At 38.9% G+C, this 12640-nt stretch overlaps 2 protein-coding genes across 2 annotated transcripts; both read left to right on the top strand.

Annotated features, from left to right (window-relative positions):
- Positions 1-1188: 1188 nt before the first annotated feature.
- On the top strand, positions 1189-5054 carry LOC116179502. Its single transcript, XM_031499296.1, has 3 exons — positions 1189-3155; positions 3203-4057; positions 4106-5054. Exons 1-3 carry the CDS (start codon positions 1259-1261, stop codon positions 4966-4968), a joined length of 3615 nt encoding a protein of 1204 aa, XP_031355156.1. The 5' UTR covers positions 1189-1258; the 3' UTR covers positions 4969-5054.
- A 3507-nt stretch (positions 5055-8561) lies between these two features.
- On the top strand, positions 8562-9927 carry LOC116178720 (putative nuclease HARBI1). The gene is made up of 2 exons (XM_031498297.1): positions 8562-9393; positions 9440-9927. The coding sequence occupies exons 1-2, from the start codon at positions 8892-8894 to the stop codon at positions 9790-9792; spliced, it is 855 nt and encodes a 284-aa protein (XP_031354157.1). The 5' UTR covers positions 8562-8891; the 3' UTR covers positions 9793-9927.
- The last annotated feature ends 2713 nt before the right edge of the window (positions 9928-12640 follow it).

Raw genomic sequence — 12640 nt, 5'->3', positions numbered from 1 at the left:
CGATTTTTGGTAAAAAAGGAAGGTTATACACTGTCTTTTTTTGAGGCCCGCAAAAAAAATTGTGTCAGATCGACCCGGAAAAAAAATTTTCTTATAGAATGTGCCCTGTAGAACCCATAATTTCAAACAGTTCCAAGATTGGGCTACTAGTTCAAAAGTTACAGCCCTTTGAATTTTCTTTCGAAATTGGTTTCTAGTCCGTAACATTTGATTGAGAGGTCTGATCGAAAAAGTACGAATTGTTTTGGATTCTACGCACCAAAATTAATAAGAAAAAGTGTTTTCCCGAGAAATTTTGATGCAGTCGATTTATGGTAAAAAAGGAAGGTTATATACTGCCTTTTTTTGAGCCCCGACGAAAAAATTGTCTCAGATCGACCCGGAAACAAATTTTTCTTATAGAATGTGCCCTGTAGAACCCATAATTTCAAACAGTTCCAAGATTGGGCTGCTAGTTCAAAAGTTACAGCCCTCTAAATTTCGAAGCAAAATTTTGATTTGGAGTACAATATTTGCCCAATTCTGAAGTTTCAGTGTTTCCTTTTTATACACAGCCAAATTTCACAGTTTCAGAATTCAAGCTCTAAATTTGAACTGAATGTTTGAAGATTGAGGCATCAACTTTTTTTGCAAAAAAAGAAAAATGCTTCTGATTCAAATTGGACCGAATGGAAGGAACAAATTCAAATTTAAATCCGTGACTGTAAAAAATAACGTGAAGTTCATTAGCACTATTCTGTACTAATTGAGAATAAGAGAAAGGGTTGGCAGCGGAATATGAGAAATTAGGAAATTTGTAAATGAATTACAAATAGAACGCTTTGTATAGGAAATTCAATCCTAAATCACGGAATACAACGCTAAATTCAGGCAGGCGAGCTATACATTAATACAAGGAAATTAACATGTCACGTTAAATCTGTATAATACCAAGAGTGAAACTTATACCCATCACTATGCAATGCAGGACGAAGAAAATTGTCAAAAGTTATAACCAACAGAGAGTTTCCACGATTTTTCCTAAACGAATTTCTCAACGTCAACATTCCGATGTGTGCAATGCAATTTAATGCAACGCGACTGACACAAATAAATTTTGTTATCGTTGCAATTTATGAAAATATTAAATATGCAAGCTTCATTTCCATTAACCGATTTACCTCATTTCAATTTAATTCCACAATTAAAACGGTCGCAAATTAATGCCGAAAAAATCGGTTCATTTTGGTAAGTAATTTACGTGCGGTATTTAATTACAATGCGGGTGTTATTAATTGAAATATGCGCGTTAATCGCATTCGTGCAAATCGGTGGTGAATTTATAAAAAATGAACTCGAAGGTACACCCAGGGACGTGTTACCACCCCAAAACGGAACCGACGCGGTCAACTGCTGTATCGTACGTGAAATCATTCGTCGTATAGAGGCACTTTTGCAAAAGCAACTGGAAAGGGGTGAGTTGACAATTAATGCCGCTTTGAAGCCGGAAGAAACTGTGCCGAGGGTGAGAAATGTCCGGCAAAGTGATGATATGTTTAGTTTCAATAAGTGTGTCTTAAAATCGGAGATGGAACAGCACAAAAATGTAGAAACCGAACATATTTTTGCAATCAAACAAGAACTCGAACATTTAAAGGAGCTCATTCGTTTACTCCGGGATCAACAACAAATACTGAACATGCTCACTGACGTCGAGAATAAAGCGAAGGGTGAAGATGAAGAAGACCAGCGGAAGCTGATCAAGCTTTTCCGAATGCTCCAAAATAATCTCCCACGGGAAGCCAAGTCCACAAGTGCGCCCCTACCCTCTTCAACTCCGGATATGAATCAAATCATCATCGAAATCAGAAAACTGCACCAACAAATAGAAAACGCCAACCGAATAGCCGAAGATAAGCTAAAAGTCGAGGTGGCTAAGCAACAAAGCCACTTACAGCAGCTACAAAACGACATCGAGAACTTGAAGAAGGGACAGGCGCTCTTTGTTCACCTCGACCCGAAGCCAGACGCCAACAACCAATCGGACATAGTCGGCGCTACTTTACCCAAAGCGCCCCTCTCCAAATTCCTCGAGAAACTAAAACCGAAATCCGCCGAACGCAAATCCGAAGGTTTGCACGAAATCAAGCTTCCCAAACTCGCTCACACCCCAAAGGTCCGCGCCGGTACCGACGATTTTTTCGAGAATTTGCAACGAATCCTCGACAGCGACGCGCCCCCCGAAACCAAGGAGACCCCGCTCGAGTTCGATCTCGGTCCGAATTCCGGCCTCGAAAACCGACTTCTGGAGCTGGAGAAACAGATGAAGCTCTCGTCGAAAATTCAAAAGCTGGAAAAGAAAATCCAGCAGCTGCACGACACTAACGCCGAATCTAAAAATCTGGACGACGACGACGACGATCTCAAAGCGCAGATGAAGAAGTTGCAGCGACAGTTGAAGAACATCAACAAGAGCAAGGTGGAAAGTAAGGAGCTGGAGGAAGACGACATTTTGGACGAGCTGAAGAGTCTGCAGAGTGCGATCAACGAGCTGAGACCGAAGGAAGATACGAGTCAAGCGAAAATTGGCAGCGCAGACATTCAGGTAATGTTAAACAAGCTGATCGGTGTTCCAGCAGTGAGGCCAGTCGTTCCCGTGGTTCCCGCACACTCACAACTGACTCCCGCCCAGATACAGATATTACGGAGGGTGATGGCGATGAAGGCGGCATCCAGTCATGGGCATCATGCGGCGCATGGCCCGTCTGGGCTTGGGGGTGGACCGTCTTCCGGAGGGTTAGCTTATGATGGATTTTATGGCGGGCAAGGAGGTTACGAGGCAGGTTATGGACATGGGGTACCGAGTTACGGCTACGGTTATGCTTACACTCCGGCGGCTGGGCACAAGTACGGACCGTATGGCTCTGTGTCGCAGTATTTTCCCGGTTTGTACGGTAGTAGTGGTTATAGCTATGCACCGTATCCGGGGTTTGGAGGATATAACCCCCCTGAAGTAGGTGGTGGTGGCTACTACCCTCTAGGTGACTATGTACCCAAGAGTGAATATGGCGCGACATACCCAACAAACCCTGTGGCGTACAAACCTTCCCCGCCGGCGTACTCCGCCGTAACCGACCTTGGTAAAGCAGGCGCCAGTTACGCCCCGGCCTCTAAAGGTAAGTTAAAAGTTGTTCGCGACCCGCAGTTTACCTTTCAGTTTTAGGCTACGCTCAAGGGGAGGGAAACTTTTTTCGCGGCTACGAAAGCGCTGACCAATCGGATGCGCCGCAATCTTACGCGTATCCACAAGAAAATCCGTACACTGGCGATGCGTACAGCCAGCAACGAATTGAGGAGCTTCAGGACCAAATTTATAAATTACAAAGCGTAATAGGCAACCTAAACCGTCCCGAATACATCCAAAAACCCGAAGATCAGCAAGTCATTTACGACTTGGACAGCAAGATCGGTCACCTGAGGGGTATCGTGAGTAATTTAGCTCATCCCCCGGCGTACGGATATGAGTCAGGTAACGCAGATGGATATGACGCGAGTCCCAAGTCGAGCAAGGGTCGTACCAAGCGTGATCTACCCCGAGCTTACGAGGAAGGTAGAAAGACAGCAATGAACGATTTTTTGCGGAAAGTTGATGACATTCTCAGCGTCGTCAATTATTTTACGAATGACTGGCACCAAAAGCACCAGGACAACAACTCAATCGAGAGGGCTGGGGAAGTTTCCGAGCAAGTGCGAGCGCCCCGGGAGGTTGAGGAGGAGAGCCCGATGGCTCGCATACTGAACAAGCTGTACAGTTTAGCCGAGTTCGTCGACTCGCTGGGCGAAAAGGTGTCACAACTCAATCAAAACTGCACTGCAAGTGGTGGTTGCGAGTCCAAGGCTGCCAGGAGGAAACGAGAAGCGAAAGACTCCGGAGAGGATGACGACATAATTGGGGCCCTTGGCCTTGCTTTACAAGGAATGGCGGCAGATGAGAGCAGCGGCGAAGATAACAGCGTGAAAAAAGAAGTGCATCCGCAGATTTTGCAAAGCAAACTCAACGACTTAAAGAAACAGTTAGGTATGACATTTTAGGAAGCCACACTATACTAACCATTTTTGTCTTCAGAACATAAGCTTCATCCCGCAGCACCATCCGCTCGTGTCCAATCCCACCCCAAACATCGATCGTCATCATATGACGACACCCCAGTAAGCTACCAGCCTAATTATTACACTCCACTCCTTCCGACTTACTACACTGTTTACGACGATGACTACGACAAAGACAAGTACAAAACTAAAGACAAGGATAAGTTCATCAAACTGGAAGTAAAAAAAAATTCGAAATTCGAAAAAATCTTTTCCAAAATTCTAGATAAAATTCTACCCAAAATTATAAAAGCGATTCCAATCGTCCTTCAGAAATTGATCGGTATCGAAATCGACAAAGAAATCGAAATTGACACTTCCGGCGGATACTACGACGACGGATACGGAGGCGTTCAAAAAAAGCAAAGTTTCGGTTTTTTCGGATTAATTCCCGCGATTATTTTTAAGGTGCTCTCCAACATAACTTACTTCGTAAAGAAGCTGAAGAAGGTGCCGTTTATTCGAACCTTCCTCGTGCCTGCTCTCGTTACCGTCGGTACTGCTGGGTTAGTGATCTTTTTGGTATGGTGGCTTACTGGGGATGAGCATAAGGATAGCTTCGGATACGGTGGTTATTACAAGGAAAATTACGCTTACGATAATTCGCACGACGGTTACGGTTACGATGGCAGTTACCGAAGTGCCGATTCGAACAGTTTCAGGCCGAGGTATTCGGAGATCAGTCGATTTAGCAATCCAAAACCAGTCGTTCCTAGTCGAAATGCGGTGACATATACGCCGAGGATCCCGCCTCCTTTGCCGTATAATTACCCTAAACAATACAATCGTAAATTTCCCGTTTCTACCCCGTACCGTGTAAATAATTACCAACATTTGTAACTATTAAATATACTTGGACTGATTTTTTTATCAATTTTTGTCGGGGTTTTTTATAGATTTTGTAATTTTGAATATAAAAAAGAGAATTTTGCCATATTATGATTTTTATTTCCGTTTCCCAAACTGAACCCCACTTAGTGTGATTATTTCTGCGATCATGTTTACCCAAGGGCATGTAATTTATAAGAAAAAGCTACGCTTTTAAATTTGAATTGAGCTTTTGTGCTATTTTTTGGCTATAATACAACTTTGGTGCTCCCTTGTCCTCTCACAGTTTTCTATTTATTTTTAAAATAGACTTTTGTACTTTAATTTTGTGCTCATTTTATAGATTTCGAGTTCTTCAACTCGTAAACATTCTCCAACCTCAGTTTTCTGCTAATTGAGTGCTATTTTTCCTCTTTTCTTAAAATTTTGTGCTACTATGGTTTGTGAGTGGTTCGACTGAACGGAATAGAATTTGATGACTCAATAAATGGAAATTTATACAGTGTGATTGATTTTGCGTGTACAAGCGTATATTATGATTGGAGATGAAGTTACATATTCAAAAAAGCAAGTGATATAAAAACAAAAGAGCATCAGAAAACAAATTAATTTTTTTTAATAGAACGGTTACTTTAATCTGTAATTTTCCCAAAGAGCTTGAAATTCTCTTTACAAAGATATCAAATATATTATATAATTACCTTAGAAATTAAAGGTATTACATTAACGTGTTTAGAACCAATCGCAGTAGCTGTGGAAATTAAAAGAAAAACATAAAATTTACAACAGGAAGCCAAGAAAACAAATGAAAATCAGTTAGAGAAATATTAAGACAAATTTAAAGACATTGCACTTGCTTCCTATGCATTATCATTACATTAAATAAAATCTTTTTCATAATTTTGTTGCATTGTGGTTTTTATAAGTTATATTGTTCACTAAACTAATTTTGTGACAAGCATTAAAAACTCTCTTTTGGTTTTGTTTAAATTTCCACAGTTACTGCGATTGGTTTTAAAAATATTACTGTAGCTTTAATTTCTAAGGTAATTATCACCTATTCACCTAATTATTATAAAGAAAATTTCAAACTCTTTAAGAATATTGCAGAGAAAAGTAATAGTTCGATTAAAGAAAACTATTTTGTTTTCTGATGCTCTTTTGTTTTTATATCACTTGGTTTTTTTGAATATGAAGCATTACCAGAATTTGAAGGCGGAGTATTTTTGTTTTTTAAACTTCTTTCTTATCTCCAATAGTAAAAGAAATATACGCTTGGACACGCAAAATCAATCACACTGTATATACGCCATTATTTTGTGTTCCTTTGTAGAAAATAACTGTCTTGTGTGGACGTACGATCGCAAATTTTGAGGGATAAAAGGTTATAACAGCGAAAACGTTAATTAAAGTTAAGTTAATTCTTCAATAAAATATGGGGTCTTTCATTTTAAAGAACGAAACTTTGATACGCCACTGAAATACAGCACGTCGCTGGTGCCTAGAAATATAGGGACTGTAATTGGGCACAATTTTGTTCCTACTTACGCCTTATGGGAAAGGAATTACGAGCCAAGATGCTACACTTTTTTTTTATTTATATTTTTAGATTTATAGTCGGAATTTCTTGCTCATAATTCGGAATTTCTGAGCCAGATCTTCAGAGTCATTTCGATATACAGTCGGGATTTCCTTCTCAAATTCGGAAATCCCTACCTAAACCCGAAAATCTCTACTTCATCTCAAAACGTTACTCTTTTTCAGAATATTTTGATTTAAATCTGTATTTTTGGAGTATATTCCGGAGTGTTTTCAAAAATTAGAGAAAGTTGTAACCAAGAAATGTTGTTTGATTTGAACAAGTGCTTAGGTGAAAATGCGCGTCACGCTTTCTCTTTCCTTAGGGTCTGCCGCCTAGGACGTAAGTTCTTACGCAGCACTTGATCCTTCCATACAAGGAGGAAGGTTTCCAGGTTACCACGTGGAGGTAGATGCTCGAAACTATGACTCGTGCCAACATAATCGTGTGCACCACTATGATAGGAGGACTTTCACGTGAGTTCTCTGGTTTAATTGCCTTACGTTACCGCTCAACATTTCCGAAGAGAGTCGCAGTTACTCCCGCCGAAAACATTTGTATAAATGATTAAACGTTTTTTTCATAATGATCATGCTTAAGAACTACAATAACAATGCATTAAGCCATCCCATCGCAAATTGCCGAAGCAAGTAATGTTTCTGGGAGAAATATAGTTACCTGCAATTTTCTAGAATCATTAAGATACCAACTGTTTACGGGTGGCCAAATTCCAATTGACTGGACTACCGCCTACGAAAGGTCTAGCCACCAACCACGTGTTCCGAACTTATTTTCAAGTCCAGTGGTGGATGGCCAATGATTTAGTACCAACAACGGTTTGGGGTTGGTCAGTAGAGAAGAGCAGGATTGTGCCTAAAACCACTACCAAAAAATCCAGCCCTCTCCAGTGCATATCTGTGTAAGAAAGTCCCAGAGATGAGGATGATAGAAGCAGTATGCGAAGAAGACGATTTTGGGGATGCACTACAGCTGGAAGGCAGCTATGGAGAAGATGACATACTATACAAAGGCAAACGCCCAAAATTATAAGTAGATTTCCCTGCTGAATTGTGTTCTTAGGCTCCGTTTTTGTATGTAACAGTTAATAGTTACGTGCTCCATATATAAATTAATGAAAAAAATATCTGTGCAGTATGTTAATATTGCATGGGTCATGTATTAGTACGAGTTGCTATGGTTATTTACTTTTACTTCGCTTAGAGCGTCAGATAAACCACAATTTTCGATCTTGAATTAGCTTGAACACGCAATTAACTTAACTTTCGAATTACAAATAAGGATCACAATTTATCATTCAAATTCTAGCGCACTCGTACAACTTTACAACTCGCCAACATTCCCTTACGTCGATTATGCTTTAAAACAACTTTACTATTCGTGGGATAATTACACTGACCACAAAATAAACAGTGGGTGTTTTTCGATGTGTCGTTTCGTGGCATATTACACTGATTACATTTAAAATTCTTGAAATTACCGTGATAAAACAGGACGTTTTAAACTATCCTTGCTCTTTAAGGTCTAATTACATTGATCAAATGACTTTTTTGCAGCCGGAAATACTACAATATTGATTACTTTTGGCCATTGTAAATAAGGCAACAATAATACTCCATACAAATCAAAAGAAGCAAAAAGGACGATTGTTAATTCCACTACTCAGTATACGAAACTCTCTTTACAATTCCACCATTGTAGAATTTATTGAAAAAAATCAACACTAATCTTTTGGCCCTGCAGACCTTCTATGATGTGTAATACCTAAACCAAATTCCCTACATGCCAAAACGGTTTTACTTTTAATTAAAATCGTTCATGGCTGAAAAAGCTACCAAAAAAATAAGTAGGTGCTCTACTTAAAATTGTCAGGTCTCGATTAGACAGGAAATGGAGTTTTTGCATTCAAAGCGACATTCACCACATTCGATTATTTATAGACGCCGAAAATCGTTATTTATAAACCCATGTAGATGAGAAATGCATTAACGCGCGCTGCGAAAAAAAAATGCGCTCTTTGTGCACGACCCTCTCCCAGACCGTTCATTAATCTGTCAGAATGTGACTTACTCCCTCCGAACTGGCATAAATTACACCACATCCGCCCCTGTATGTATGAAATTATTATACGGAGAAGTAGAAATATAGGCCAAGCAATCTAATTTAGAATTAATGCCCTTGGCAAATTAGTAGATATACATTGTACAGTTTCATCTACATTAATGTTTATAGTAGTTATAAATATAATATGAAATAATAAACAAACCTCCCAGCTCTACGATTTTCATCACTAAAAATAGAGTAGTGAACGCGCTCTCATTGCACGATTGTAACGTAGATGGCTGAAGAATCAGCAGCAAAAAACGATAACAGTGAGGTGTTTAGTAAACAGGTAATTGATCATCTTCGACAGTTTGTAAACGATCCAGGCTTGAGTGACGCTTTGCACTTCTTTACCACTGGAGAAGTGGGCGATCGCGAAGAGTGCATTTTGAAGATCGCGAGTGCGCTCGTCGGAAATGCACCTCAATTTATTCAATTTCCAACAGGAGGCGATTTAATCGACGCCCAAGAGAAATTTTATAGACTTAGCCAAAGTGTGAACGAAGACTTTGGATTTCCAAATTTGATCGGCGTCATCGACTGCGAGCGTGTCAAGTTTGTAGAAAAAGAAGAAGAGGGTAGCATCAAGGTCCAATTCGTCTGCGGCCCCGATCTCCAATTTTACAATGTGCTCGCTGCCTTTACCGGGCAATGCGGGAACGTGCAAATTTGGCATAACAGCAAGCTACGTGCTCAGCTGGAACATCAAGAATCCCCAGACAAATGTTGGCTAATTGGTATGTAGTCCAAACATCTGTGGGTGATCACTTCGTTTGCTTGTAGGAAACTCGGACTATTTCCAGGACCCGGTGATAATGTGCCCCATTCCGGAAGCGAAAAGTGAGCCGGAGAAGCTATACAACAGTAGTCATGGCATCGTTCATAAGTGCATAAAGAGAGCTCTGTATTTGTTAAAAAAACGATTTAAATGTTTAGACACAGTGTTACATTTTAATGCACAAGAAGTGTGTGCAATAACTATTGCTTGTTGTGTGTTGCACAACATATGCATGCGCCATGATGATTTTAATATTGATTACCAGTACTTACTCTTAATTGCCGATTTGGATAAAAATGGGCATATTGAGGAAGTGCATGCTAAAGAGAATTGTTCTGAACATGTAGTTTCTAAATAAGTAGGTACGCCACTTCAATGTGCAAAGATTTTTTATGCTGGGTATGTTTTCCAGTTCGTAATGCTGTAAATACTTTTCCCATGGCAAAATCTGATTTTAATAAATGTATTTTATTAAGCGGAAAAAAATCTACGATTTTTGTTCTTTGCATATTTCTGTATCGACCCGGAAAATTTTCTTATAGAATGTGGCCTGTAGAATCCATAATTTCAAACAGTTCCAAGATTGGGCTACTAGTTCAAAAGTTACAGCCCTTTGAATTTTCTTTCGAAATTGTTTTCTAGTCTATAACTTTTGATTGAGAAGTCTGATCGAAAAAGTACGAATTGTTTTGGATTCTACGCACCAAAATTAATAAGGAAAAGTGTTTTCCCGAGAAATTTTGGTGTAGTCGATTTTTGGTAAAAAAGGAAGGTTATACACTGCCTTTTTTTGAGGCCCGCAAAAAAATTGTCTCAGATCGACCCGGAAAAAGAATTTTCTTATAGAATGTGGCCTGTAGAATCCATAATTTCAAACAGTTCCAAGATTGGGCTACTATTTCAAAAGTTACAGCCCTTTGAATTTTCTTTCGAAATTGGTTTCTTTTCTAGTCTATAACTTTTGATTGAGAAGTCTGATCGAAAAAGTACGAATTGTTTTGGATTCTACGCACCAAAATTAGTAAGAAAAAGTGTTTTCCCGAGAAATTTTGGTGTAGTCGATTTTTGGTAAAAAAGGAAGGTTATACACTGCCTTTTTTTGAGCCCCGAAAAAAAAAATTGTCTCAGATCCACCCGGAAAAAAAATTTCTTATAGAATGTGGCCTGTAGAATCCATAATTTCAAACAGTTCCAAGATTGGGCTACTAGTTCAAAAGTTACAGCCTTTTGAATTTTTTTCGAAATTGGTTTCTAGTCTATAACTTTTGATTGAGAAGTCTGATCGAAAAAGTACGAATTGTTTTGGATTCTACGCAACAAAATTAATAAGAAAAAGTGTTTTCCCGAGAAATTTTGGTGCAGTCGATTTTTGGTAAAAAAGGAAGGTTATACACTGCCTTTTTTTGAGGCCCGCAAAAAAAATTGTCCCAGATCGACCCGGAAAAAAATTTTCTTATAGAATGTGGCCTGTAGAATCCATAATTTCAAACAGTTCCAAGATTGGGCTACTAGTTCAAAAGTTACAGCCCTTTGAAATTTCCTTCGAAATTGGTTTCTAGTCTATAACTTTTGATTGAGAAGTCTGATCGAAAAAGTACGAATTGTTTTGGATTCTACGCACCAAAGTTAATAAGAAAAAGGTCTTTCCCGAGAAATTTTGGTGTAGTCGAATACTACTATAAATATCCAATTAACAAATGCAAAAATAATTTCTTGCAATCCCTTGCTTCACATAGAAAACCACCCCTAAAGCGTTTATAAAATTAATACGGCAAAACGCAGGTAGTTATCACTTTCTAGTTTGTGCAGAAAAATACTGCTATACATATCCAATAAAAAAAATAATCTCTTGCAACCCCTTGCGTCACATAGAAATCAACCCCCAATGTGTTTATAAATCGAATACCGCAAAACGCGGGTAGTTATCACTTTCTAGTTTGTGCAGAAAAATACTGCTGTGCATATCCAATAAACAAATGCAAATATAATCTCTTGCAACCCCTTGCGTCACATAGAAATCCACCCCCAATGTGTTTATAAATCGAATACGGCAAAACGCGGGTAGTTATCACTTTCTAGTTTGTGCAGAAAAATACTGCTGTACATATCCAATAAACAAATGCAATATAATTTCTTGCAACCCCTTGCGTCACAGAAATCCACCCCCAATGTGTTTATAGATCGAATAAGGCAAAACTCGGGTAGTTATCACTTTCTAGTTTGTGCAGAAAAATACTGCTATACATATCCAATAAACAAATGCAAAAATAATTTCTTGCAACCCCTTGCGTCACATAGAAATCCACCCCCAATGTGTTTATAAATCGAATACGGCAAAACGAGGGTAGTTATCACTGTTTAGTTTGTGCAGAAAAATACTGCTATACATATCCAATAAACAAATGCAAAAATAATTACTTACAACCCCTTGCGTCACAAAGAAATCCACCCCCAATGTGTTTATAAATCGAATACAGCAAAACGAGGGTAGTTATCACTGTTTAGTTTGTGCAGAAAAATACTGCTATACATATCCAATAAACAAATGCAAAAATAATTACTTGCAACCCCTTGCGTCACAAAGAAATCCACCCCCAATGTGTTTATAAATCGAATACGGCAAAACGAGGGTAGTTATCCTTATCACTGTTTAGTTTGTGCAGAAAAATACTGCTATACATATCCAATAAACAAATGCAAAAATAATTACTTGCAACCCCTTGCGTCACAAAGAAATCCACCCCCAATGTGTTTATAAATCGAATACAGCAAAACGAGGGTAGTTATCACTGTTTAGTTTGTGCAGAAAAATACTGCTATACATATCCAATAAACAAATGCAAAAATAATTTCTTGCAACCCCTTGCGTCACATAGAAATCACCCCCAAGGTGTTTATAAAAAGAATACGGAAAAACGCGGGTAGTTATCACTGTTTAGTTTGTGCAGAAAAATACTGCTATACATATCCAATAAACAAATGCAAAAATAATTTCTTGCAACCCCTTGCGTCACATAGAAATCCACCCCCAATGTGTTTATAAATCGAATACGGCAAAACGAGGGTAGTTATCACTGTTTAGTTTGTGCAGAAAAATACTGCTATACATATCCAATAAACAAATGCAAAAATAATTACTTGCAACCCCTTGCGTCACATAGAAATCCACCCCCAACGTGTTTATAAATCGAATACGGTAAAACGCG

This window comes from Photinus pyralis, unplaced genomic scaffold, assembly GCF_008802855.1.
Source record: "Photinus pyralis isolate 1611_PpyrPB1 unplaced genomic scaffold, Ppyr1.3 Ppyr1.4_LG8, whole genome shotgun sequence".
Classification (NCBI taxonomy): domain Eukaryota; kingdom Metazoa; phylum Arthropoda; class Insecta; order Coleoptera; family Lampyridae; genus Photinus; species Photinus pyralis.
This window is presented reverse-complemented; position numbering and strand designations above follow the sequence as displayed.